General features: G+C 44.5%; 1 protein-coding gene across 15 annotated transcripts in view; it reads right to left on the bottom strand.

The window, feature by feature from the left end:
* LOC109870016 (pleckstrin homology domain containing, family A member 6) overlaps nt 1–27,634 on the bottom strand; it is a 180,572-nt gene that overhangs the window by 80,218 nt on the left and 72,720 nt on the right. For 5 of the 15 annotated variants that reach the window (XM_031825423.1, XM_031825398.1, XM_031825379.1 and 2 more), the window contains one exon: nt 4,736–4,819. Coding sequence is in view for 12 of the 15 variants with exons in the window: in XM_031825379.1 (XP_031681239.1) it covers nt 4,736–4,819 (84 nt within the window). In the remaining 3 variants the exon portion in view is untranslated. Of the gene's footprint in view, nt 1–4,735; nt 4,820–8,400; nt 8,823–21,361; nt 21,406–27,634 lie in introns of those variants that run through there. The other 10 variants (XM_031825405.1, XM_031825378.1, XM_031825385.1 and 7 more) reach the window with 10 other exon arrangements.

The following is a 27,634-nucleotide window of genomic DNA, read 5'->3' as shown; positions in this document are numbered from 1 at the left end:
AGGATCCGAGTTTACCAGAGTTCCTCCAAGAGCCTCCGGAGTCTGCCGATTTACATCTTCCCGAGCCAATGCAGCTCGGCAGGGCTAGGCTGTCTCCAGCCGAATGTGTACACAGACTTCACACCCAGACGTGTCTGTATTGTGGTGCTGCCGGTCATTAAGTGTTCCTGTGGTATTGGGATTCTCTTGGCTCTAGCGACACAATCCCTCGATTGACTGGTCTACTGATGCCATTGTGGGCTGGATCCCGTTCTGCCATGCTCATTGCCTGAAATCAGCTCTGCCTGCCCCGGGACGTCTTCCTGGAGGCTTGGAAATTGCCCCGAACCTCTCCGCCATTCCAGCAGAGTACTAAGATCTCAGGGAGGGGTTCAGTAAGGCACGGGCCACTTCGCTTCCACAACACCAACCTGTACCCAAGGATGTTAAGCGGAATGCGCTGGCACGCCACTATAGCCCCGCGGCTACACTCCCGGAAGCCGAGACCTTTCCCCCCTGCTCCAAAATCATTAGCCCCTCTGCTGTTCATCCTCTGTTGCCCCGTGCCCTCCGTATACTTCCTACTTTTCATGTGTCTAGATTTAAACCCATCTCTCACAGCCACTTGTCTCCTGTTTCCAGGCCCACCCCTCTCTCTTGTCTCATCAATGACCAACTGGAGTACAAGGTGAGAAGGCTCCTGAAGGTTCGACCTCGGGACAGGGGACTGGGAGGGTTATGGCCTGGAGGAGAGGTGCTGGTTCTCAGCAAGGGACATCCTGTACCCAGGCCTCATCTCTGAATTCCAACACTGATACCCCGCTCAAGCAGGTATGCGTCCAGGTAGGAGGCAGGTGGCGTCCCTAGAGGGGAGGGGGGGTACTGTCATGCCCTGATCTGTTTCACCTGTCCTTGTGCTTGTCCCCACCCCATCTAGGTGTCGCCCATCTTCCCCATTATCCCTTGGGTACTTATACCTGTGTTCTCTGTTTGTCTGTGGCCAGTTCGTCTTGTTTGTCAAGTCAACCGGTGTTGTCTCTAAGCTAGATTACCGACCCTCTGGCTGACCTGACCCTGAGCCTGCCTGCCGTCCTGTACCTTTGCCCCACTACTCTGGATTATCAACACCTGCCTGCCCCTGTTGCTGTAATAAACATTGTTACTTCAACACAGTCTGCATTTGGGTCTTACCTGAAACGTGACAACATGTGGATCTAGAGCATGTCTACTCCTTTTATCTAATAAAATGTCACATATCCAGATATATAGAGATACATATATCCCCTGATATTGACCCTTTTTGCCAAGTGAGAGTGTTTTAAATAATCCCACAGCACCCCTCCTCACCCAGATTCCAAGACAATTAACATGAGAGTAGAGGTGTTCACACTGCAGTCTCCTGACTACGTTTCCAAACTAACCCTTTAAACTACTTCCAGTTCAATCATTTAATCATTTCCCTTCCAATTCATCTCCTCCTCAGGTTTTTGCTTTAAAAGAGTGCCATCAACTCCCCTATCAAACTGATGGTAAATACTGTATATTGTAAATATCCCCATTGTAACGTTTAGCTACAGTATTTTATATTGTAGCTTTGAACAATAACTTGCTGTAAAACCCTGCCTCTTTACTGGCACCATCATATCTTATTAATGTCCAATGCATCATCAGCTCGATACAGAATTGATTGTGGTGGAGAAACAGAATATGAAGGGGGTGGGAGTATTGTCTTAACACCACCAGGGCATTTATCTTCCTGACAGAAATGTGTAATTATTGGTATAAATTGTATAATACCAGCCTAAAAATCCAATAGGAACCTGGATCTCATATGCTAGCAGTAAAACAGTGTTGCAATGTGTGAGTGTATGAAGTGCATTAAGTGTTTTGTGAGTGTGTGTGGGGGGAATGAGCAGGGGGGATGGGTGGTGTAGGTCTCAATGTCATGGTCCTTAATGTCTTTTCTTGTGCCAGCTTTTTGGATAAGCTCGAGTAACCCGAACGCACACACACAGTTTGACAGTAAGCAGACCCCAGTTCTCTGCCTATGAGCAGATTGCTGGGCCACATCAGCTCAAGTGCTTTCCTGTAACAATTGCACTGTGTTTTCCCAGTGGTGTAAAGTACTTAAGTAAAAATACTTTAAAGTACTACTTAAGTAAATTTTGGGGATATCTGTACTTTACTATTTATATTTTTGACAACTTTTACTTTTACTTCACTACATTCCAAAATAAAGTAATGTACTTTTTACTCCATACATTTTCCCTGACACACAAAATTCTATTTGAATGGCTAGCAGGACAGGAAAATTGTCAAATTCATGCACTTATCAAGAGAACATCCCTGGTCATCCCTATACTTAATTATATAAAATCAATGAACCATAAACAATTAATGAACATGCACCTGTGGAACGGTCATTAAGACACTAACAGCTTACGTACGGTAGGCAATTAAGGTCACAGTTATGAAAACGTAGGACACTAAGGGGCCTTTCTACTGACTCTAAAAAACACCAAAAGAAATATGCCCATGGTCCTTGCTCATCTGCGTGAATGTGCCTTAGGCATGCTGCAAGGAGGCATGAGGACTGCAGATGTGGCCAGGGCAATAAATTGCAATGTGAGACTGTGAGACGCCTAAGACAGAGCTACAGGGAGACAGGACAGACAGCTGATCGTCCTCACAGTGGCAGACCATGTGTAACAACACCTGCACAGGATTGGTGCATCCGAACATCACACCTGCGGGACACGTACAGGATGGCAATAACAACTGCCTGAGTTACACCAGGAATGCACAATCCCTCCATCAGTGCTCAGACTGTCCGCAATAGGCTGAGAGAGGCTGGACCGGGGGCTTGTAGGCCTGTTGTAAGGCAGGTCCTCACCAGACATCACCAGCAACAGCGTCGCCTATGAGCACAAACCCACCGTCGCTGGACCAGAGAGGACTGGCAAACAGTGCTCTTCAGTGAAAGGTTGCGGTTTTCGCGTTTATCGTCGAAGGAATGAGCGTTACATCGAGGCCTGTACTCTGGAGTGGGATCGATTCGGAGGTGGAGGGTCTGTCATGGTCTGGGGCAGTGTGTCACAGCGTCATCGGACTGAGTTTGTTGTCATTGCAGGCAATCTCAACCCTTCCTGCAGGCTCATCCTGACATGACCCTCCAGCATGACAATGCCACCAGCCATCCTTCTCATTCTGTGCATGATTCCCTGCAAGACAGGAATGTCAGTGTTCTGCTATGGCCAGCGAAGAGCCCGGATCTCAATCCCATTGAGCACATCTGGGACCTCTTGGATCAGGGCCAGGGCCATTCCCTCCAGAAATGTCCAGAAACTTGCAGGTGCTTTGGTGAAAGAGTGGGGTAACATCTCAAAGCAAGAACTGGCATATCTGGTGCAGTCCATGAGGAAGAGATTCACTGCAGTACTTAATGCAGCTGGTGGCCACACCAGATACTGAGTGTTAATTTTGATTTTGACCCCCCCCCCCTCTGTGGAACTTGTTCAGTTTATGTCTCAGTTGTTGAATCTTGTTATGTTCATACAAATATTTACACATGTTAAGTTTGCTGAAAATTAAAGCACTTGACAGTGAGAGGACGTTTATTTTTTTATTTTTATTTTTTTGCTGAGTTCATTAGCAATTACATTTACTTGAGATACTTAAGTATATTTAAAACCAAGTACATTTAGACATTTACCAAAGTAGTATTTTACTGGGTGACTTTCACTTTTACTTGAGTAATTTTCTATTGATAAGATATCTTTACTTTTACTCAAGTATGACATTTGGGCACTTTTTCTACCACTGTGCATACCCTTGTAGAGACCGTGTGACAAACCTCATAGTGACAGGTGTGGTCAAAGGGACTCCTGAAAACCTGCTACTATATTCCATCTCTCTACAAAAGGTTCTATCTAGAACCAAAAAGGGTTCTTTGGCAATCCCAATAGGGGAACCCTTTGAAGAACCCTTTTGTTTCCAGCTTAAACCAAAAAGGATTCTACCTGGAAACAAAAAAAATGTTATTCTATGGGGAAAGCCGGAGAACCCTTTTGGAACCATTTGTTCTAAGAGTGTTCCCTCTGTCACACACACACTGTCTCCTCCTCTCCTATATCACAGCCCATTTGTCTGTGTGCATGACACAATGATGTGTTCTCTTGTCTGGTGTCAGGCTATAGTGTCAGGTCGGCTGTAAAGCTGAGTGAAAGGGATGTTTTGTTCATTCTTCTGAATCCAGCAACACTAAATAAGGTTGTATTAAGGTTACGATTGGGGGGTAGTCACGTCAGGACTCCGGTATGTGTGTATCGGTTCGGTTTAGGTTAGGGTAAAGTTGGATTAAGGTTGAGTTTGGATTGTACTCTTGTCAAGTATTTGTGTAATTGTCTGATTAGGGTTATGTTGGTTTAACGGAATAGTTAGAGATTTGGACAGTAAGCCCTTTTTTCGAAATGTTCTACTCTTATTTCCCTAATGCTAGCTGATCCCATAGACTTCCATTCATTGCGCTAACACTAGTTAGCAATCGCTCCAGAAACAACCTTCAATGTCCTTCAAACTACACGCAGAGACATAAAAATGGTATCCATGAGTTCATCTGACTCTGGGTAAGCAGAATTGCCAAAATCTCAAACTATCCCTTTAAGGTTAAGATTAGTTTATAATAAGATTAATCATGTAGTGGTCCAAGTTTACTTAGGGTACGGTTGTATTAAAGTAAGATTAATGTTGCACTCACGTTATGTAGGTGTGAATCGGTCCGGTCTCTTTCAGCTGGATCTGGATCACTGGATGTCCAGCTGGGCCGCTCGGGTCATTTTGGCTGGAGAGGAGGAGAGGAGGAGAAAAAGAAAGAAAGAAGGCCATTTTTAGTGGAGATCCATGCTGTCTAGCTGTCAGACATGATGAGCGCAGCTGATCGATGGCTGATCTGTTGATCGCTGACATCACAGCAGCAACACAGCACCTCAGCAACCAGAACAGTTTCATTATCAACAGAGGTGATTAGTTACTGATCCAGAATCAGTGTGTGGTGAGGGGTCAACATGACATGGTGGTCAATCAGGGTCCTATTCAACCACCTCCCTCAACACGATGGTGAAGACGATCGAGATGATCAAGAAACAACACCACAACATGAGTTCTCCCTCAGCTCCTCTGTCCATCAGACAGCAGGCTAAAACATTATGTCTGCACTCAGTTAGACAGACTATGTAGGGAATAGGTCCATGTCTGGAGTGGTGTGGCTTTCTCTGTTTGTCTGGATGTACAAGTGTTCCTGTGATCTGTGTGTCGGTGTCCCTTCCCTGCTATTGATTTTACACCGCTGCGGGCCGAGGCAAGGGCTGGTGTGTGCATGTCTTTCCTGTTTCTGCTGCACAGTGTAATCTAACCAGTCGTAAATAGCTGTGGTTTTATAGGTGGAGTGGTGCAGTGTGGTACCCTGCCTCCCCTTCTCCTCACCAGAGCTATGCTAGACTCTATTCGATATTCCATCTCATCAATCCCACTGTAGACTGGATTCATTGCAAACACAACCTGGTTCACTGGCATTAACACAAACCAGAGGAGGCTAGAGGGCGTAGGTTTAGGAGGACAGGCTCATCGTACCGGTGGGACTGGAATGGATGGAAAGATACTCAAGACAATTTATTGCACAATTTAATTTATTCCATCCCAGCCATTACAATGAGCCTGTTCTCATTTTATCTCTGCCCACCAGCCACCACTGACACAAACACATGAAAACCCCTAATCACCCGGTCGTGTATAGTCATGAAGATACTTACATTGCATACCTGTGCACACTCACATCATACATGCATACACAGACAAAACATACCTGCTCACACACACATCTTTGTATAGTGAAAGATAACAGTGAATAACCTTTGATCTCAGGGACGGTTTCTTAAGCGGATTTGCAAAACACACAGGAGTGTGCTCAAAGCTGACTGTGGGATTCCCCTGCTGCTAGTCTGAAAGACAGACTGCAGACATGAGGGCCTTATCAAAGGAGGGGATGGTAAGATTGTTAGGACAGAAGGAAAGGCCTGAAGTCAGAAAGATGTTTATAGGAAAACACCATTCTTACCTATAGATATACTATACTCTTGAGAGAAAAGGGTTCCAAAAGGGTTCTGCGGCTGTCCTCATAGGATAACCCCTTTTGGTTCCAGATATAACTATTTTGGGTTCCATGTAGAACCCTCTGTGGAAAGGGTTCTACATGGTACCCAAAAGGGTTACACCTGCAACCAAAAGGGTTCTACCTGGAGCCAAAAAGGGTCCTTCAAAGAGTTCTCCTATGAGGACAGCTGAAGAACCCTATTTGGTTCTAGATTGCACCATTTTTTTCAAAGAGTGTTGTACTAGTCCATGATCTGAAAGCTTCTCTCTTTACTCATCCAAGGCTTAGGGAAGCCAGCCTAGTAGTTTTACAGCCTAAGAGGACACATATTGTAGGCCAAAGACACAGAGTAAGGACATAGGAAGTCTGTGAGGATCAATGATGGTCCATGGCATAGCCCTAGGGATCCACCTAGACTCTTAAAAAAGGGTTCCAAAAGGGTTCTTCGGCTGTCCCAGTAGGAGAACCCTTTTTGGTTCCAAGTAGAACTATGTTGGGTTTCATGTAGGACCCTCTGTGGAAAGGGTTTTACATGGACCCCAAACGGGTTCTACCTGGAACCACAAAGGATTCTTCAAAGGGTCCTCCTATGGGGACTGCCAAAGAACCATTTCAGGTTGTAGATAGCAGGTCCAAGTTTCAGGTTTTAGAAATCACTAGATAGGGCCTTGACCCTTCAACGAGGACAGACAGCATACTGTATGGTAGTCTTTTGCCGTACACTACACTAAGGCACTGTTCCTAGAGCCAGAGCTTGTGTAAGCTTTTGTTCCAGCACTGAAAACATCTGATTCAGCTAGTCAACGACTTGATGATTAGTTTATTAGTTGAATCAGATGTTTTGGTGCTGGGTTGGAACTAAAGCCTGACCACCCCGGGGGTCTCCAGAACCAGGGTTGAAGAACAACGCTCTATGTAAGGCAGGGCCGAACACCTCCACCCCCACAGCCTGTCTCTCTCTCTGGCTCTGGCTCTACGCACTACTGGATGATAATATGTGTGTGGCATCTGGCCCAGACTCTGCCATGCAGAGAGTCTGTGTATCCTCCTTCTCACACACACACACAACCATACTCATTTGCACACACAGACACACACACACACTGGACACACACTGGGCACTCACACGTGTGCACACACACACTTGACACACACACATACACAAACAAACTCACACACGCAGTGATAGGTAGAGAGGATGATGGTGGCCAGCCAAGAGCACAGTCAGGCAGAAGGCATGCACCTCCTGACACCAAAGGGACAAAACACACACCCCTCTGCCTGTGTGCAGCTAACCATAACAAACCTCCGACAAACCACTGACAAACCACCTACAGCCTGCTTGGGCACTGGGACAGCTGCTGCTGACCTGTGTGTGTGTGTGTGTGTGTGTGTGTGTGTGTGTGTGTGTGTGTGTGTGTGTGTGTGTTTTTATGTAGTCTTCCAATACACTCTCTTCCAAACGTGTGTGTGTGTGTGTGTGTGTGTGTGTGTGTGTGTGTGTGTGTGTGTGTGTGTGTGTGTGTGTGTGTGTGTGTGTGTGTGTGTTTTTATGTAGTCTTCCACTACTCTTCCTGGGGTCCAAACGTGTGTGTGCGTGTATGTGTGACTTGGTCTCAGAGGGTCCGGCGACTGAGCATGCCTGTTCATGCGTAACCTACAAACCTATATAGAGAGAGACCACATCGCTGCCTGCTTCTGCTTATGGAAAAACAAATAGCTAAACAGCATACGGTAACATCAGTGTCCTTAATATGACCAGAAACTGGACGACAAAATTACTTGAAAAATAATGGACCATTTCCAATCACTGCCCTCACGTTATATAGGGTAAACATATGGTAGCAATGTTTAGCCATGACTGCTAGGCTACTCACACTAGCATGAAAGTCAAGCCATAGCCCCAACACACACACACACACACACACACACACACACACACACACACACACACACACACACACACACACACACACACACACACACACACACACACACACACACATCCCTACACACACACACACACACACACACACACACACGCACACACACAATCCTATACACATACCCTATCACTGTATCAGTCGCTAACTCACACAACTGCCAAATAAAAGCCATAAAATAGATTCCCTGTTCTTTCTCTCCAGCAGCACTGCATTGCAGTCCTCTCTGACCTCCAGCTTCTGGTTCTCTCTCCCCCCAACACACTGCCAGCCAGCCCCAGCACAGTCCACCTCCCCCAGACTCGGCTACTCCGCTGTCCCCCTACCTACCTCACCCTCCGGTCCGCGCGGAACTTCAGCATCCTTCACCGGATCAATCATATAACAGATGAGACAGACAGAGAGGGAGAGAGGGATAGAAAGAGTGATGGGGAGAGGTAGAAAGAGAGAGTGAAAGAGAGGGGAGCAGCTGGCTAGCTAACACACTGCCAGGAGAAAGCCGCTTTATTGCTGTCGCTGTAGGGGTGTTGGATATAGTAATTGCTGTCCTCCTTTCTCTCCTTGAGAACGCATGCTGTAACGAGCCTCTCTCTCTCTCTCTCTCTCTCCTCTCTCTCTCACACACTCACCCACTCTCTATCACTGGCCATTGCATCTCCCCTCCTCTCTCTCTTGCTCTCTCTCTCTCTCATGCTCCCCTTGTCTAACAGAACTGCAAGGCTCAGCTTATTCAGTCCCAGGATCTGGCTGTCTATCTCGCTCTCATTCTCTCTCTCCCTCTCTTTATCTCTCCCTCACTCTCTCTTTATCTTTCCATCCTTCTCCCTAGCTATTGTTTTCTCCCAGTGGGGAGAGGGTATGACAGAGACCCATGTGGCGTCCTGCCGGGCCCCAGATTGAGGTCTGAATGATCCCCAGCGTTGGTGTAGGTCTGGCAGGGAGAGTCGTACGCATTGTTCCACAGGGAACAGCGGAGGGGGACGCAGCGACTGGAGGGGTAGTGAGTGGAGGATAAACAAAGGACGTATGGCCATTCAGGTATAACAGCCAGCACATCAGTGCCACTCCCTCCCTCCCTTCCCCACCCTCTCCTCTTCTCCCTTCTCCCCCTCTCCGCCACTCCTCTCCGTCCCTTCCCCTAATAGAGAGACGTAGCTTCTCTGTCACTCATAGTGTCATAATTAGATCCATATTTCACAAAGAGACAAGCTCAGCATTAAAGAACAGAGCCAAGGGCCCTGGGAGGGGCGGCCATATTAAAAGTTCACAATCATTTCATGAAAAGCAGCGTTTCTGTGTGAAATCAGATCTGGCTTATTCCTGTGAAATGAAGATGCACGGTCATGGGTGGGAATTTCCCAATGTGAGTGTGCAGACTCCTGTAGACGTTTGTGCATCCCGGAACACTTGCGTGATAAGAAGGGAATTTCTGGGATAGTAACTTCCCAATTATGCATTACAGTTTTTTATGATTGCTTACACACTAAAACTGAACTTTTCCCACAATTAGCAAAACCTTACACTCAAGGAGCAAAACACAAGGCTAGATTTGCACAACTGTAAGCATATTGTCAGCTTCACACTATTTTCAAAACATTACACACAGTGATTTGCAAAACACTAAACACACTTGTATACATCAGACACAGAAGTATATCATGATGTCACTTCCTGTAACACTCAAAGAGTGAATGGGTGTGGAGTCAGGCGCAGAGAGCAAAGGATGCGGGAAAAAACACGCTTTAATGTCCAAAAAAATCACAGGAACAAAATAGTATACCCAACACAGGTGTAACTATGAAACTAAATAGTACCCTTATGTGAAATACTAGGACAGCGAGAAAACCCAACAAAAACACTAACACCTCTCACAAATACAGAAGAACAAGCCCGCACAAACAGAAGCGGGCTAAACAAACTTAAATAACCCCACCCTAACAACCAAACAATGAACAGGTGAAACCAATTAGACAAAACCAAACGAACACAGAACAAAGGATCGGTGGCAGCTAGTAGACCGGTGACGACGACTGCGGAGCACCACCCAAACAAGAAGGGGAGCCACCTTCGGTAATATTCGTGACACTTCCTTGCAATTCCAAAGCACTGACTGTCAAATTACCACACCTATGAGCCAATCTGTTAAACACAGCCATCAGGTGCACAAACACATGATTGCTAAATTGTAGAAACACCAATCAGGTTTGACCATAAAAATGCAGCAGGTAAGTTCACCTGCCTTCAACCAAAATGGAAGGAGTCAGAAGAAGAGTGAGGGTGAGAGGAGGAGTACACAGAGGAGGAGAAGGAGAAGGAGGAAGAGCCAGAGGTCGAGCCAGAGGTAGAGCCAGAGGTCGAGCCAGAGGTCGAACCAGAGGTCGAGGAAGACCTGAAGCAGGAGGAGGACGTGCACAAAGAAGAAGAGTACCAAACTTATCAAATGACATTCGTGCAGCACTAGTGGACCATGTTGTGAACCACGGATTGACGCTGAGGGAGGCTGGACTGAGAGTTCAGCCAAATCTTAGCAGATATACAGTGGCATCTGTCATAAGGACTTTTCGACAAGAAAACAGGTAGATCTGTCTACAGTTACAGTAAGTTACATGTATTATTCTCTACATAGGTTGAGGGTCGGGAACGACAAGGAGGAAGGGGGCCCATATTCACGCAAGAACAAGAGAGAGATAATAAACATGGTTTTGGCCAATAACGCTATCCGGCTCAGAACAACAAGCCAACATTATCGGTGACCATGCCATTTTCAATAATGTCCATCAGGTCTCTGTCAACACTGGCACGCATCCTGAAAAGACATCAGGTTCAAATGAAACAACTTTATTGAGTGCCTTTTGAGTGGAATTCAGAGGGGGTCAAACGGCTGCGGCATGAGTATGTGGAGGTTTGTATTGTTCACTTTAGCACTGTGATGTTGCATACTGCACACATGACTTCTTTACATTGACTGTATACTAGACCTGTCCTGAACTACACAATCTTGTCTTTCACTGTATTTCAGGGAGTTTTGCAGATGGATGCTGAGGAAATCCTGCACGAATTCATATATATTGATGAGGCAGTGTTCAACCTCACAAAAGCAAGAAGGAAAGGCAGAAATATCATTGGCCACAGGGCTATAATCAATGTCCCAGGGCAACGTGGGGGTAACATCACACTTTGCCCTGCCATTTCACAGCATGGGGTTGTCCTCCATGCCAAAATGGGCCCTTACAACACACCTCACATTCTCGCATTTTTGGACCGATTGCACCACATCGTCACAGCAGGTAATGAAATGCACCAGATGCAATACACGGTCATCTGGGACAATGTGTCATTCCACCACTCTGCTTTGGTCCAGAACTGGTTTCAACACCATCCACAGTTGACAGTACTATACCTTCCACCATGCTCTCCGTTTCTAAACCCTATCGAAGAGTTTTTCTCTGCATGGCGGAGAAAGGTTTACGATCTCCAGCCCCAGGCTCAGGTACCCCTCATTCAGGCCATGGAGGACACCTGTGACCAAGTCGACGCCGCAGCTGTGCAAGGATGGATTCGACATTCAAGATGGTTCTTTCCGCGTTGTCTTGCTAATGACAATATTGCTTGTGATGTTGATGAAATTCTCTGGACAGATCCAGATAGGCGAAGAGATAATGTATAGTATGTTTACTGTAGTATTTTCTGTACAATGTTGTCCTTTTTTTTCAGATTATTTTTATGTTTGTTGTTATGTACTGTAGTTGTAACCTGTACTGGAGACAGTATTTTACCTTTGTCTGTTTGCTGAGCTAACAGTGTTATACACACTACTGTAGTAGCATGAAAACTGGGACATGTTTTGTTGTGATTCTCAATGTTGACATGTTGACTGATTTGGGTATATGGAGAGAAATACATGATGTTTTCCTCAGTCTGCAGCATTGGTCTTGTGTAGTGTTTGTATAGTTGCACTTTCTGTGTACTTCACTTACAGTACTCTAATCACTGACATTTAGACTTGCTAAAAGTGTTTTAGGTTAGCAGCAGCAGTGTGTAACTGGTTCAAAAAGATTGACGTCATATGAAATGTGTGTTTCGTATGGTAACAAAATATTATTTTTATGAAGTCGTGTATAGTTTTGACAAGTGTTCCATTTTGCAAATGATCTGAAGTGTTGTGCTACTTTGGTGTAGGGTTGTGCTAATTGTGTGTAGTGTTTTGACAAACCGGGCCCTGTTTTCAAAATTGTGCTTAAGCAATTGAAAAAAAATTGTAATATGATCAGGTCCTTTGTCTCCCTCAACGTCAGCAAGACAAAGGAACTGATCGTGGACTACTACAGGAAATGGAGGGCCGAGCACGCCCCCATTCACATCGTTGGGGCTATAGTGGAGCAGGTCGAGAGCTTAAAGCTTCAAAGTTCTACAGCGGCACCATTGAGAGCATTTTAAATGGCTGCATCGCCGCTTGGTATGGACACTGCATGGCATCCGATCGCAAGGCGCTGCAGAGGGTAGAGCATACAGTCCATTACATAACTGGGGCCAAGCCCCCTGCCATGTCGGCCCTCTATACCAGGCGGTGTCAGAGGAAAGCCCTAAAAACTGTCAGACTTCAGCCACCCAAGTCATAGATGGTTCTCTCTGCTACCGCACGGCAAGCGGTACCGATGCACCAAGTCTGGAACCAACAGGACCCTGAACAGCTTCTACCCCAAACTATAAGACTGCTAAATCGTTAACCAAATAGCTACATAGACTCTCTGCAGTGACCCTTTTTGCACTAACTTTTTGGACTCATCACATAAGCTGCTGCTACTGTTTATTTCTAGTTATATGCACATATATACCTCAAATAATCCGGACTGTGCACATCACGGACATTTTCAAATCTCACAGGCGCGTGCCTCTCTACCTCAACTGTTGGAAGAGAAGCCCAGTGAAAAGAAGCCAACTCTCTGTATCCCCTTATTTATCCTGTTTTCAGGTTTGTGGCATTTATACGTTTGGTTTCTTTTCAAAGTCTAGAGATGACATGTTTATCTAAACTCATTTTGATGTTTAATTGAAGTGTTTTGACTTAGTGAAAAAACAGTGAGATTTTCTCATTCATATGAGTGTAGCCAAGCTAAGCTCGCTCACACACTTTGTATGTAAGTTAATGACAATTATTTTATCAGATTATTTTATTTCTGTTATAAACGTTTGTACATATAAACAACACTAATGAATCTCCACTGGGATTCTCTGCCTCAAACCCTATTACAGGGGCTGAGTGACTGATTTACTCTTCCATGCCGTCCCTAGGAGGGGTGCGTCACTTAAGTAGGTTGAGTCACTGACGTGATTTTCCTATTCGGGTTGGCGCCCCCCCTTGGGTTCGTGCCGTGGGGGAGATCTTTGTGGGCTATACTCGGCCTTGTCTCAGTATAGTAAGTTGGTGGTTGAAGATATCCCTCTAGTGGTGTGGGGGATGTGCTTTGGCAAAGTGGGTGGGGTTATATGCGGGGGGTGGGGTTATATCCGGGGGTATTGTCAAATGTGGCCACAGTGCCTCAGCCTCCAATATTTATGCTGCAATAGTAAGGCTCATATTTTCTCCACTTCCTGTCTGACTGACGTGCCCATTAGAGAGGTATAGAGACTGAGAGCCCATTAGAAGGTATAGAGAAAACTTACAATCCAGCTCCCAGTATGCAATTCCTATGGCTTCCACTGGATTTCATTTGTCTTTGTTCAAGGTTTTATGGCTTGTTTCTTCCCAAATGAGGAAGAATTAGGAGTTTTAGTACTGGGATACAGACTTGGAAATCAGTCTGCGAGCGCGACGAAGAGGACTCGCACCTGCTAATATTGTTTTCCTATTGAACATACTTCTTTCTGTATGAAATATTATAGTTTAATTACATTTTAGGGTACCTGAGGATTAAATAGAAATGTATTTTGACATGTTTTAACAAAGTTTAGCAGTAGCTTTTTGGAATCCTTTCTCTGCCTGTTGAACGAGTGGATTACTCAAATCGAAGGATTTTATCCTACAAAACGATACTTCATGTTGTAGCTGGGACCCTTTGGATGACAAATCAAATCAAAGTAAGTGAATATTTAATCGCTATTTGTGAATTTATGGAACCTGTGCTGGTGGAAAAATATTTTGATGTGGGGCGCCGTCCTCAAACAATCGCATGGCATGCTGTCGGTGTAAAGTCTATTGTAAATTGGACAGTGCAGTTAGATTAACAAGAATTTAAGCTTTTAGCTGATATAAGAAACTTGTATGTTCCTAAATGTTTAATATCCATCATTTTGCGGATATTAGTGTCGGGGGGCTAGGGGGGCTAGTCTTATCCGGTGTCCTGTGTGAATTTCTCTCTCTCTCTTTTCTTTCTCTCTCTCTTGGATGACCTGAGCCCTAGGACCATGCCTCAGGACTACCTGGCCTGGTGACTCCTTGCTGTCCCGAGTCCACCTGGTTGTGCTGCTGCTCCAGCTTCAACTGTTCTGCCTGCGGTGCTGACCTGAGGCACCCTCTACAACCACTGTGATTATTATTATTTGACCTTGCTGGTCATCTATGAACATTTGAACATCTTGGCCATGTTCTGTTATAATCTCCACCAAGCACAGCCAGAAGAGGAATGGCCACCCCTCATAGCCTGGTTCCTCTCTAGGTTTCTTCCTAGGTTCCAGCCTATCTAGGGAGTTTTTTCTAGCCACTGTGCTTCTACACCTGCATTGCTTGCCGTTTGGGGTTTTAGGCTGGGTTTCTGTACAGCACTTTGTGACATCAGCTGATGTAAGAAGGGCTTTATAAATACATTCGATTGAATTTGATTGATGTATTTTAGATGTACTTTTTAGGTGTACTTTTTATGAAATTTGTATCTAACAGTTGCATGCTAATTGCTAACTGCTAACGTTAGCTAGCTCAGCGCCAGGCGTTAGCTAGCCTACCATTTCTCCCTACTAGCTAGCCACTTTCAATTTATGTTGTAGTTGGCTAGCTGTTCATGGGTTTTTGTTACATACACAGACCTCTTCTATAATTTCTTTGTACTGTTGCCCATGTAATGTATGGGTGTATATTTAGGGCTTTTGCGCACCACCATCTTCAGTGATAAACTAGCTAACAGTAGCTAGGTAACTAACCCTGTTCAAATCCTGATTCCTCATACATACTCACCTAGTACAACATAATTGTTTTGCAAAGGCAATTAGCTAGTAATGTAGATTATTCTAGAGATGTTTTTATTTAATTGGGTTTACTCCTGTATTACTCCTGGCCCTTGGGAATACAAAGTTCGTACATGGTCCTATTACATGTTTCAAGTTATATATTTGAGTCTAGAAGAGTACAATGGAAACAAACGTTGAATTCCACCCACCTGATCAAGAGTTGCTGCTTTATCCCCCATAGTTCCTTAAATCAGAATTATGGTACTTTGTTGGAACACTAATTGCCTCTGTATCAGAACTGAACTGACTGTTTTACTCAAAATAACAGTAGTCATGAGCTTGGTACACATTTTGGCTAAAATTATGCTTCCTACAATAGTCCACTTGCCTGTAGCTCTGTGAACTGACAGTATTAAATACAAAACTTGTAGCTTGTTTGATTAGAATGACCTTTGTGTAGGTGTTTGTGGGTGATACAGCGAGTGCATGTAGCCAAAGGCATGCAGAGCCCCTTTAAACCAGGTGGAGAGAATTTTTTAAAATTCTCTCACAATAATACCAATAATCTCAGTAATTTCACAAGATATAAAACGCTGTTCGGGGGGGACTACAATCAAGGCAAGTGATAAAGGTAAATTCTGCTTTACTATCAATCTGGGTTTGGTGGGACTTGAGACTGATGCATTGGTTTACTGTATTCTATTGGTTCTAGTTGCACGGTCAACAGTGCTTGCAGAGGACGAGAGAGACATTTGGAGAGGAGTTAATATGGACCTGATGAGCGATTAGGAGGATGGCCTGCAAAACAGCAAACCAGTGAGGTTCGTCAAGTCCCCCAACTTCTGGAATGAGGTGCTCACTTCCCTTAGTCAAGAACAACAGAGCTGCTTGGAGAAGGACCAGAGCAACTTGGCAAGCCATACCACATAGATCATTTCTGGGGAGTTTTCATCAAGGCGACCTATATTCCACGGACCTCTCAACTCTGAACACAATGGAGGCTCACCCTGGACCAAGCTGGATGACTCCTGTTAGTACTGTGCTTGATTCTTTAGAAAACACTTTTGTTGATCTTTGACAGGCTCGTTCATATTCCTCCATATGAAAAGATTTGAGCAGATTACTGGCAGTGTCACACCTGCTCCCGCTCCCCCCGCCCCCCCCCCCCCTGACGCTCAAGGGCGCCAGGCTCCCCAGCAGTGCGCACTCCTGCCATCATCATTACGCACACCTGCCTTCCCACCGTCACACGCATCAACGATTATTGGACTCACCGGGATTCAATCACATCTGTCATTGCCTTCCCTATATCTGTCTGGTTCCACGCTCTGTTCCCTGCTTCTGCATCGATTGTCATATGTCCTTGTTTACCCGTGTGCTGACGCTGTTCCTGTCATGTTTTATGTCTCTTCCTGATTAAATGTTTGACTCCCCGTACCTGCTTCTCATCCCGGGCGCCGGTCCTTACAGGCAGTAGTCATCCAGCTTGGCCCAGGGCTCCATGGGGTTTAGTTTAGTTTCAGGCCCTGCTTAGCCTAAATGCAGATTCAATTACCTGGTTTCTTCTGCTCTAACGAAATGAATTGTCATCCTTCAAGAAGTGTATTTGTGTGTTTTTTTTCAAGGAACTAATAGTTATTTTAGTATAAAAAAAATAAAAGTCATTTATTAATTCATGAATTCCTTAATTTAATGTTATTCATTCATTAATTTTCATATTTATGTTTTTAACATACCAGCCACTAAGGCAAGCTAGCAATGACTAGCATTAGCATTCAGTGGGGGCGGAGCTTGCACAACGTTGAGCTAGTGCACAGACATGCCATTTATGGGAGAGATGTGAGCAAACACTGGAATTTCAAGATGTATCCTAGTAAGTGGGTAGACTTGTGTGGTTGTTTCTGGTGGTCTACTGAACCATTTCGGGGCATATACACGCCTGTGCACAAAAGTGGTTCTTCGCTAGAGATTTACGGGACGTGTGCAGGGCCAAACACTGCTGGACACGTGCTTGTTTCCAGATACGGTACATTTTCGGACTTGTGCACTGGAGTGTTCGATCCATAAATGTGCCTTTTTGTGCAGTGAATGTCACCATTTTCCGTGTGAGACATTTCCTTTTTCATGTCCACCATCCGTTCCTAATGGCAGTTTTTCCCTATGGTAGCAGAGGTACATGTGTAATCTGATGGAATGAAGGTGTTCTACTACCAGGAAGTCTGATAGTATGTATTACACGCACTCAACCTGAGATAGTGAAGTGACTGGGTTGCTGATGTATCAGTCTGCTTTGCCTAGGTTGTATTTAATCATGTGTGTGTGTGCGTGTGGGCGTGTGTGTGACGACACAGATGAAACACGAGATGTATTGGGGATTGATGCAGAAAGCCAGGCTGAGATATCTGTTTTACTCTTATTTCAATGACATAGATTTTTCCATATACAGTGGGTATAGAAAGACACCACCCCCTTTCAAAATGTTCACCTTTTGTTGCTTTACAGCCTGAGATGAAAACACATCAAATGTGACATTTTCTGGCTTTATGTACACACACAGTAACCCACAATATCCAAGTAAAAAGGGAAAATTAAAACAGTAAAATACCCTATTTGGAGAAGTGAACACCCACCCCTTAGAATTGCAATTGCAAACTTGCTGAGGTATAACCCGACCACCTTCCAGATCACAAATCAAGCTAATTGGCTTCCATCTGTGATTAATTGTATTGACTTTGATTAGTTCAGATTAAAAGCAGTTGTTCACAGAGGACTCCACTGCTTAGTAGTGCAGTTCAAAGCAAAGAATCCACTATGGGCGGAAAAGTACTTTCAAAAGATGTACGAGATAAAGTTGTGGAAAGGCACAGGTCAGAGGATGGATATAAAAATATTTCAAAGGCTTTGTCCCTGTGCTTTGCACAGTTAATACCATTATTAAGAAGTAGAAGGGAGTATGGCACCACCCAGACCCTGCATAGATCAGGCCGTCCCTCCAAACTGAATGACCGGGCAAGGAGGAGACTGATCAGAGAGGCTACCAAGAAGCCAATGGTGACTTTGAAGGAGCTTCAGGCCACTGGTCAGTGTGTGGATGTGACCACAATATCACAAACGCTCCACAAATCTGGCTTCTATGGAAGGGTGGCGAGAGAAAAAAAACACTCCTCAAAAAAAGCCACATCAAGTCTCGTTTGAGCTTGGCCAAAAAGCACATTGTAGATTCCGAGGCCAAGTGGCAAACGGTACTGTGGACAGATGAGACCATAATTGAACTTTTTGGCCTGAACGCAAAACGATATGTCTGGCGAAAACCCAAAGGATATAGTAGCAATGCTGGGTGGGTGTAGCAGGGTACCTGTGTCAGTTGTTCTTTTATCATGTACAGTGGTCGAACGTAGAGGATAATCCCGTACCTTAAGAGCTAGTTAAATAACGTCAATTATTTCTGTGAAGAAAACAAGAGTGCCACAAAAATCACTGAGTGGAAACTGTATGGATGTATTTTCTCTACCATCTCTACCATGAGTACTCAGGGAGCAGTATCAGGGCCAGCCAGAGGGTCAGTGTGTTAACAGCAGCCTTAGGAGGAGGAAGAGTTCTATTATCACTCAGAGACAAACACAAGGAGCGAGTGGGTGAGGAGAGAGAGTGTATACAGTAGGCCTAGAGTACATTTTGAGTCAGCATTTGTGTGTGTGTGTGTGTGTGTGGGCGGATTGGCTTTCTAACTCAAAATGCAATAATTCCTCTTACTGCTATCCAGTTCTTCATATAGATAATTGTGTTTCAGTTATTCAGTTTACAAGCAAGTCGATGCTGAGTGGTACACAGAAATATCTCACATTTTCTTTGTGCGTGAGAGAGACGAAGGCTTCCCCCTTATTTTCTATTCATCTTCAATGTCCTTATTGAATTGTTCATATGAGCATTAATGATTTATTTTGTCAAATGGCTTTCTTGAATAACGTCTCCTCGCTCAGTGTGAATTGATGAATATTCAGTCTCATGAATAGTTAATGGACTATAAGAGATTTTCTCCATGCATTTTTGATCACTCCATTTTATATATAGCAGGAGAATGGTCTTTGGGTATTGTAATCCTTGTCGAAACCTACGGAGATGTAGACAGAAGTAGAGAAACTACAGATACACTGCACCTCAGATTAGAATGTCAGAGCTGGGTGGGTGCATCTGGATACAAAGCGTAGCTAGAGGAACAGGTAATAGGTCTGATCATTTGGAAATCCTCATTTAGAATTTGGAATTGCTCATTAAGAATTTAGAATTCCTCATCAGAAATGTCAAATTGCTCATTTGGAGTTTCTGATGAGTATCAGCCTCTGTCTTTCACCGTACTCATGTGCAATCTATTCAAAAACACGTTACTGTGTAAGCCTCAATGGAAAGGCTTTCACCTCGCGTACTGTAGGCAACAACCGGTTTTAATCATATTGTACCAGGTACCTGTTTGTAAGTGCAGGTCGTTTCATAGTCCTTACCGATGCTATTTACTTTAATCCGAGTTAACACTAAAACGTGTCCAACAAAAGAAGTAGGACTAAGTGCAGGATCAACGCATGTACCTACAAGCCCGTTCCAATAACTAAACATAGGGTTATTTCACTACTACTGCAATACTCTTTCATAAAGACCTATTTTGATACAGCGTTTTGATACAGCGTCGGGTCACTTGGCAGACTAGCTCTCTGATAGGGAACCAGAGGGGAGAGTTTGGACATGCGGTGGAGTTCGCAGTCTTGTGATCGCTCCCACTTGTTGGCAGGTAGTTAGCTGGCAAACGTTCAGTACAGGGGCGCAGCGACCCGGTCGGGTTCCCAAACCTCAAACTCCTTCATTAGACTCTCTATCTGCCAGTGAGCCTCTGATAACAACTGAGCAGAGCTAGCCTTCTGACTATCAAACATGTAAGCCCTGAAACTGCATAACTCCGTTCTCACTCCTACAACATAACGACGAGTTGTGTGCTCTGGTGCTAATGATACGGTAGGCAAATGATGAATCATATAAACATTTCAGTAAACAAAGATTTCCTGTAAAAACTCTGTCGCAGAGTGATGTAACAGCTACTCTGCCTTCCTAATATGGCCACGGCCCTAACCACATCACACAAGAAGGCCCAGGGACCAGAAGAGAAGAGGACCGGAGGAGGAGGAAGTTTAGTAATGAGTGCCCAATGGATGTTATTACCCAGAACCTGGCAAAGACCAATATTGAAACATTGTAACTAGCATAAGATTCAAACAAATACCATTTTGAGGGAAGCAGCAAAAATCAATTTGTCCTTCCGTTCTCGAACAACATACAGTACATTACCCAGAGATAAGACTAAATCCATTACCACATGGACACGACCGCAATCTCTGTGTACAAATCTGTAAATCTCAGCTCCATACAAAAAAACTTTCCCTTCCCTGCTGAAACCGGATAATATGCTGGGCATTACATGAAGGAATAACGACAGTATTTCCATTTTTGCAGGAATGATGCAACAGTGACCCGAACAGACCGTTTTGTATTGTAATGTTATCTGACTGTTATGGTCATTTTATCTGAATGTAACCCATAAAGAGTTGCTGCAGGCTTTGTGTAGATATGTAAATACGGACATAAATGAATAGTAATGTGATGTAGGCTTGCCTGGAAGTGTTAGTTATCATCACTTTATGCATGGTGTGATCACGTCACTGCTGTGGTGAACCTGAGGGGATGTAGGCAAACTAGTGGGACACTACAGGGGTCCTCTCTGGAAATATTCCACAAAACATAAAAGTCCACCAGCACGCGCACACACATATGAAAAATACCCTATTAGGTTGGTTGTGAAATAAAGAAGAGAGTCCAGCATGAAAAGGCTTCCTGATTCCCTCTCATATTCTTCAAGGCCTCCAATTACTTAGTTAGATACACGGAGCTGACTGAACCACAAACACTTCAGGTTTTTGTTACTACTCGGTAGTTAATTCCGCATAGGGTGGCACACAATCGGCCCAGCGTCACCCTGATTTGGCCCGGGGTAGGCCGTCATTATAAATAAGAATTTGTTCTTAACTGACTTGCCTAGTTAAATAAAGGTTCAATTGAAGAAGAAAAAAATATGCATTGCACTCACCTTGTGTACCAGGTCTGAATCAGTCCCTGATTAGAAGGAGAGGATGAAAACCAGAACCAGAATTGGGAGAGATGGGAGGAGTGTTGGGTTTAGTTGTATTGTGTATTGAGTGTATCCATGTCTAATGTATGACAACAGGCTGTTGAGGGTATTGATCTCTGGGTTTCTGTGTCTCTGAAGAGTGAGGCTCTCTCTGGCCTCAGTCTCCCCGCAAACAGATCAATGAAGCCTGGACAGAGACTGCTGACTGGGCCTTACTGGACCTTCCACGGAACAACCCCCACAATTACCATTAACACAACACAATGCAGGGCAGCACAGTAACATGATAGACAATAGCATCACGACATGGCACAGATCACAGGACAAGAAATGCCTCAAAGAACACATATAAATGTACACACTGCGCCTCACCAAGATACACTAACAGTATACAGCTAAGCACCGTTTACAGCACTAACACACTACCAGGTAACAAGCACAAGATAATGCTACCTTCGTAGGTGATAACATGCTGACTTGCCCTAGAAAACTGATCCCCTTGAAAAATCCCTTGAGAAACATTGTGACAAGGTATTTAATGGTCTCCGAGTTTTTACAGCCCCTTGCCCCAGCCACCATGTGAAACAATAAACAGAAATCCACAGAAAGTCAACCAATCACAGGCTTTTAACCGGTCCCTAATCTCGGTAAACAGGTGGCAGGGTTGCGTAACTGCGTCATGAAACACGATCCGGCAGATCTGGATGTAATGTATCGGTTATGGATGTAGCATTTTCTGTACAGGTCATTATCGTGTGCCCAGGGGGCTGTAGTAAATCTATCAGACGCACCCTGATGACATCATGTCCCCAGGGAGATGGATGGGGGCTCAATGCCAGGTCTATAGATCTTTCTCTCCCTCTCCCTCTCTCCCTTTATTTGATTTTTCTACCTTTCATTCTTTGGAGGAGGACTAGAGGGAATGAGACCTGTCCGTAAAGGCCAGGTTTGTGTGTTATTATAACATGGTTGGAGTCTTAATCAAGCTGATGACAGATAGCCTCGGAGGTCTAAAGGGAGTTCTACTGTCAGAGAAATGAAATGTCTAATAGCAAACATGTGTATCGCTCCTCAGTGAGAGAGAAAGGGAGATATGGAGGGAGACAGAGCGATGGAGAGAAAGAGAGAGAGGGAGATATGGAGGGAGACAGAGCGATGGAGAGTAAGAGAGAGAAAGGGAGATATGGAGGGAGGGAGAGCGATGGAGAGAAAGAGAGAGAAAGGGGGATATGGAGGGAGACAGAGCGATGGAGAGAAAGAGAGAGAAAGGGAGATATGGTGGGAGGGAGAGCGATGGAGAGAAAGAGAGAGAAAGGGAGATATGGTGGGAGGGAGAGCGATGGAGAGAAAGAGAGAGAAAGGGAGATATGGAGGGAGACAGAGCGATGGAGAGAAAGAGAGACCACATTTCTGCCTGTCAGTATCACTCTCTGAGATCCTACTATTTCCTTGTCACTCTACAGAAGGCTTTCTCTGTGGAGGTTGAGGATTTGACCTTCAGTCTCACCCTCAATGACAGATGAATGTATGAAAAGCCAGTGCACAAACAATCCCCTATTGGAGGTTTCATTTTGCCTGACCATTAGCCGCACAACAGAATAATAAAGACATCATTTCAATCAGCACAAACAGATAGCCAGTTTCCCAGCTCTGACATGATGATGTGTTTGCTTTCATAGCATATACTGCAACGTTATTCTAAATGACCCTTGGCCTACAAAGATATTAGAGCTGTATACCAAATGTATTCTACTGTAGTAAGCTGGGTCGGACATTACCGCCCTCGGTAGACAAGGTCAAACACAAGCCTGTAATACAGTAATGGTAATTGCATGATTCTTTAATGGGATTGCTGTACTGCTGACAGAAATATGACCATATGAATTACTCCAACATATAATCTATTCCAAAACACATCATAGTATGGGACTTCATTATGGCTGGGGGGGAACTAGGCTAGCTTTGTTTCTGGGTTTGTCCCACATTAACATCAAGAGTATCTCACAAACAGGCACGTAGGCTACACATATATTTACAAACAGCAACAAGTCCACCCACACACACACACACACACACACACACACACACACACACACACACACACACACACACACACACACACACACGCACACACACACGCACACACGCACACACACACACACACACACACACACACACACACACACACACACACACACACACACACACACGCACACACACACGCACACACGCACACACACGCAGGCTGATAAGATCATTGAGATTTTAAAAAGATTCACATGACCACAGCCTGCTTGCCAACAGTTATAAAGGCAGCAGCTGAGTGCCGAGTGCCAAGTCTGAGACAACACAATATTGTATCTGATAGCAGGAGGATATGAAGATCTAACGGTGACAACAGAGTCCCAAATGGCACCCTATTCCCTATGTAGTGTTTGAAATCCTTTTTTAAGGAAACATCACTGGTGAGTGAGTATGCACCGCAGACTCGTTACTATCCAGTTACATACTAGGACAGGAGAGAAGAGTAGTGAACATACTGTTCTAGCTAGAGGAGATGGCATTTGCAACTACACTACTATGTTCAAGTCAAACTCAGTATTGTCTTGCTCATGAGATGTGTCAACTGTTACATATTTTGGAATTATTCACAACTTCCAATGGCTTTGATATTAACACTGGCACATTAAAACAAGTGAGCGGACCAGTCTCATTCTAGAGCAGACTAGCCCCCTCTAGTGTTGAATCAGCCCCACTTCGCTGTCCCTCTCTTGTCCCCCCACACCCACTGCAGCACTACTGAAACAGACCCCAGCTCTACTTAAAGACCATGCAGAGAGAGAGAGAGAGAGAGAGAGAGAGAGGTGGCTCCTGTCCCATTGTCTCAGAGAGAGAGAGAGAGAGAGAGAGGTGGCTCCTGTCCCATTGTCTCAGAGAGAGTATCAGCTGTAGATGTCCAGAGCAGAGCATAAGACGTATCCGTGTCATCTCATTTTTTGTGAGTCAGACAGAGTGTTTTTAACGGGACGCTGTGAGGAAAGTGATCCAATACCACTACTGTGAAAGCTGAAAGCCACGTAGGTCCGATAACAGTGAGTGTAGATTATGAATGAATAGGATCCTGGAGTGTGTGGTTGACTGTCATTCACATCTCAAGCCTCTGGTTTTCATCCCCTCCTTTTAATCAGGGACTGATTCAGACCTGCTACACGGGGCGCGTGGAATGAACTGCCAGGTAGAACCAAAAAATAGATGTGTTTCGGCCCTCCAAGACCGGAAGTGAACAGCCCTGTACTAAAGCAATTTTTTTGGACCACACACTGCCTTCAAAAGGAGTTAACCAACACTGCAAAATGTAGCCTACAAGCAACAAACTACTGCAAACATGCCATCATTTACTGATGCCCTAAGTAAATGAACCTCTGGCGCACCAAACCTTAATCTAAATGAACTTTATTGATCAGCGATGTTAACATCAATGCAAATCCTCCCAGCAGTTAATGTGTTTCTGGAGGCAGCTAGATGAACACATAGACTAATGTGTTCACAAACTCAGTGAAAGCTGTTCTCTACAGAGGGAGAGACATACAAACACACACGCACGCACACACTTTTCTAATTACAAGGAGTAACTAAATCGTGTGTGTGTGTGTGTAATTGAGGGTAGAGTTCCTAAACTGCAGGCCCAGCAGCATGCAGAGCTGTGTCAACACAGGGGTGGACTGGCTGGATTTCAGTACAGTACAGGAGTCAGCAATCTATCATGGTTTAGGTGGACTTCAAACACCAGTCTCTATAGATGTGTCCAAAAAAGCAGTCAGGTTTACCAGATAATATCCTTTATGACGTGTATTAATGCCGCATGTGTAGTATTGACTGAATTATGTCAGATAATGAGCGATAGGAGCAAAAAGAACCGCGCATAATGATTATTTTTGTAATAGAGAGGGGTAGCAACCTTAAATGAGCAACAGACCATTTGAAGACTATTTATCTTGATGCCAAATAGAATGGAGAAGATTAGATTAGAAGATAACTTTGTTTGTGATGTCAGTCTGTTAAAGTATACTGAATAACACGTTCAGTCAATACACCATAATTCAAGGACATTCATCAGTTTAGCAGTCCAAATGTACAGTCTATTATATACAGCATGTCACCTCCTCCAGATCATGTCTGTCCGATGACCTCGCTTAGCATCTAGTGGAATCCTCCTCTAACATCCTGACAGTCAGGCCACAGTTAAGCTGCCCTACCCTGACAGGGTCATGCCAGTCACACACGCACGCACGCAGGCAGACACACACATACACACACCAGCCAGACACCCATTGCTGAAACCCATTCTTGTTTCGGCTAACATATGGCGTTCTGCCTTGTTTAGCATTGAGGCCCAGTGATTCAGTATCCTCAAACACAACTTTGCCATTTGATTTGGGCACAGAAATGTGCTAACAATGGTCAAGTTCATCCTCCTCTAAATCTAGAGACCAGTTAGTCAGTGGGGCGGGAAGGCAGCATACCACCGAGACAAAGAGACTAGCTAATCTCTGACAAGCAGAGATGGATTAAGAGAGGGAGAAGGGTCAGGCCTGGGAATGTTTTAGACAAATCACTCCTTGGACCAACGCAGCTGGAGTTTGTCAACCTCCTCACAGAGCTAACAAGACAGTCCAAGATAAGATGACAGGGAGGCTGAGGAGGAGGGAAGCATCATGACAAAACAGAACCATGAAGGAATGAACATTTAATGTTTTAACACATCCTATTCATCCCGCTAACTCACACTGCCAGAGAAAATGAGAAAGGGCTCGTATAACGCTGGGACCGTGTTGGCTATCAACGAGACGTAATCCAAAGCAGTGATAGGGGAAGGATTATTTGTCTGCCTACTTTTTCTGTGTGAAAGGCTAAGGTCTATATAGATTCACAGATGAACTATACTCCTGGACTCAAAGGGCAGTTGTTTTAAAAATGTAGATTTCCACCTAAATAAAACATACCCCAAAGTAATTAGAGAGCCATAAACAATACTTAGTCATGCTTAAGATCTCACCTTTTTGGTCCAAAAATATTATACATTGCTGAGGTGTAGCCACGTTTGAAGACACAAGCTCAAGAACACAGTACAAATATGATAAAAAACATTTTGTATCACATTATTTATTTATTTTCCTATGAAATGATTGAAATTCTTTCAAAATATAGTAACAATCAAATAATAAAATGATTTACTATAATATTTCACTTTTCTTATAACTAAAATAAATAGGATCATACTTAGTGACAGTATTTTCTGCCCACTGTCTGCTGGCTCGTTACAACTTCAGCTTTAAGCAGAACGTGGTCTTGTTTAAATTCGACATAATTATTTTGTCTTTTTTCAGGTTCTGAGAAAATCATAGCAAGACTGCTTTTGCTGCAATCTCTAGGGTCTCCCGATTCATATGCCGTATTGTAAGGGGAGCAGTGAGCTTCACAGGCAGTGGAAATCGATCCTTTGTCTGGATAGGCCAGAAAATGTGATGTGGTAGTCCCTATGCAAATGAGGTGTCAGGTTTCACGTTCTGCATCTCAGATAAGAGCAGAGAACGACGAGCGAAGCGGGACAACCAGCGCGTTCACGGAGTGCACAGCAATTGATGTCGCACCATTAACGGAGCGCTCCGTACACAAAAATGACGGTCGGAATTGGTCCAGAACCGCTCAAAGCCCCCAAAATAAGGGACTTAATGTTTAAGAGGTTTTAAACATGCTTTTAATCTGTAAAATGTATCTGGCTCTGTGATACTGTATCTGAATAGAGCGTACAACGACAAGTCATCTGTTCTGTTGGTTGTCTGTCAAACCTAAACCATATGATCCCTCCATCCTCTAAACACCACATGACATTAAATCAGAAGGCTGCAAAGGAACATTGCATATAATCTGCCTCCTCTTTAGCTCCCCGCCCTCTTCCTCTCGGTGACGAGGATATCCGACTCCCTTCAATCTCTCCCATTTCCAATTATAGCCCTGTGTCAACATGGAGATGAGAGCGAGAAAGAGAGAAAGAAACAGATCTGGTTAAACAGCAGCTAGAGTGAGGAGGTAGGCATCTTCCATCTCAGATAAAAGAGGGGGAAACAGAGGAGAAGCTAGGGGGAAGCAGAGGAGAAGCTAGGGGGAAGCGGAGGAGAAGCAGAGGAGTGGAGAGGATAGGGGGACCCGGAGGAGAGGCTGGCCCCTGGC

This window comes from Oncorhynchus kisutch, linkage group LG1 (assembly GCF_002021735.2).
Source record: "Oncorhynchus kisutch isolate 150728-3 linkage group LG1, Okis_V2, whole genome shotgun sequence".
NCBI lineage: Eukaryota > Metazoa > Chordata > Actinopteri > Salmoniformes > Salmonidae > Oncorhynchus > Oncorhynchus kisutch.
Note: the sequence above shows the minus strand (reverse complement) of the source record. Positions and strands in the feature narration are given on the sequence as shown.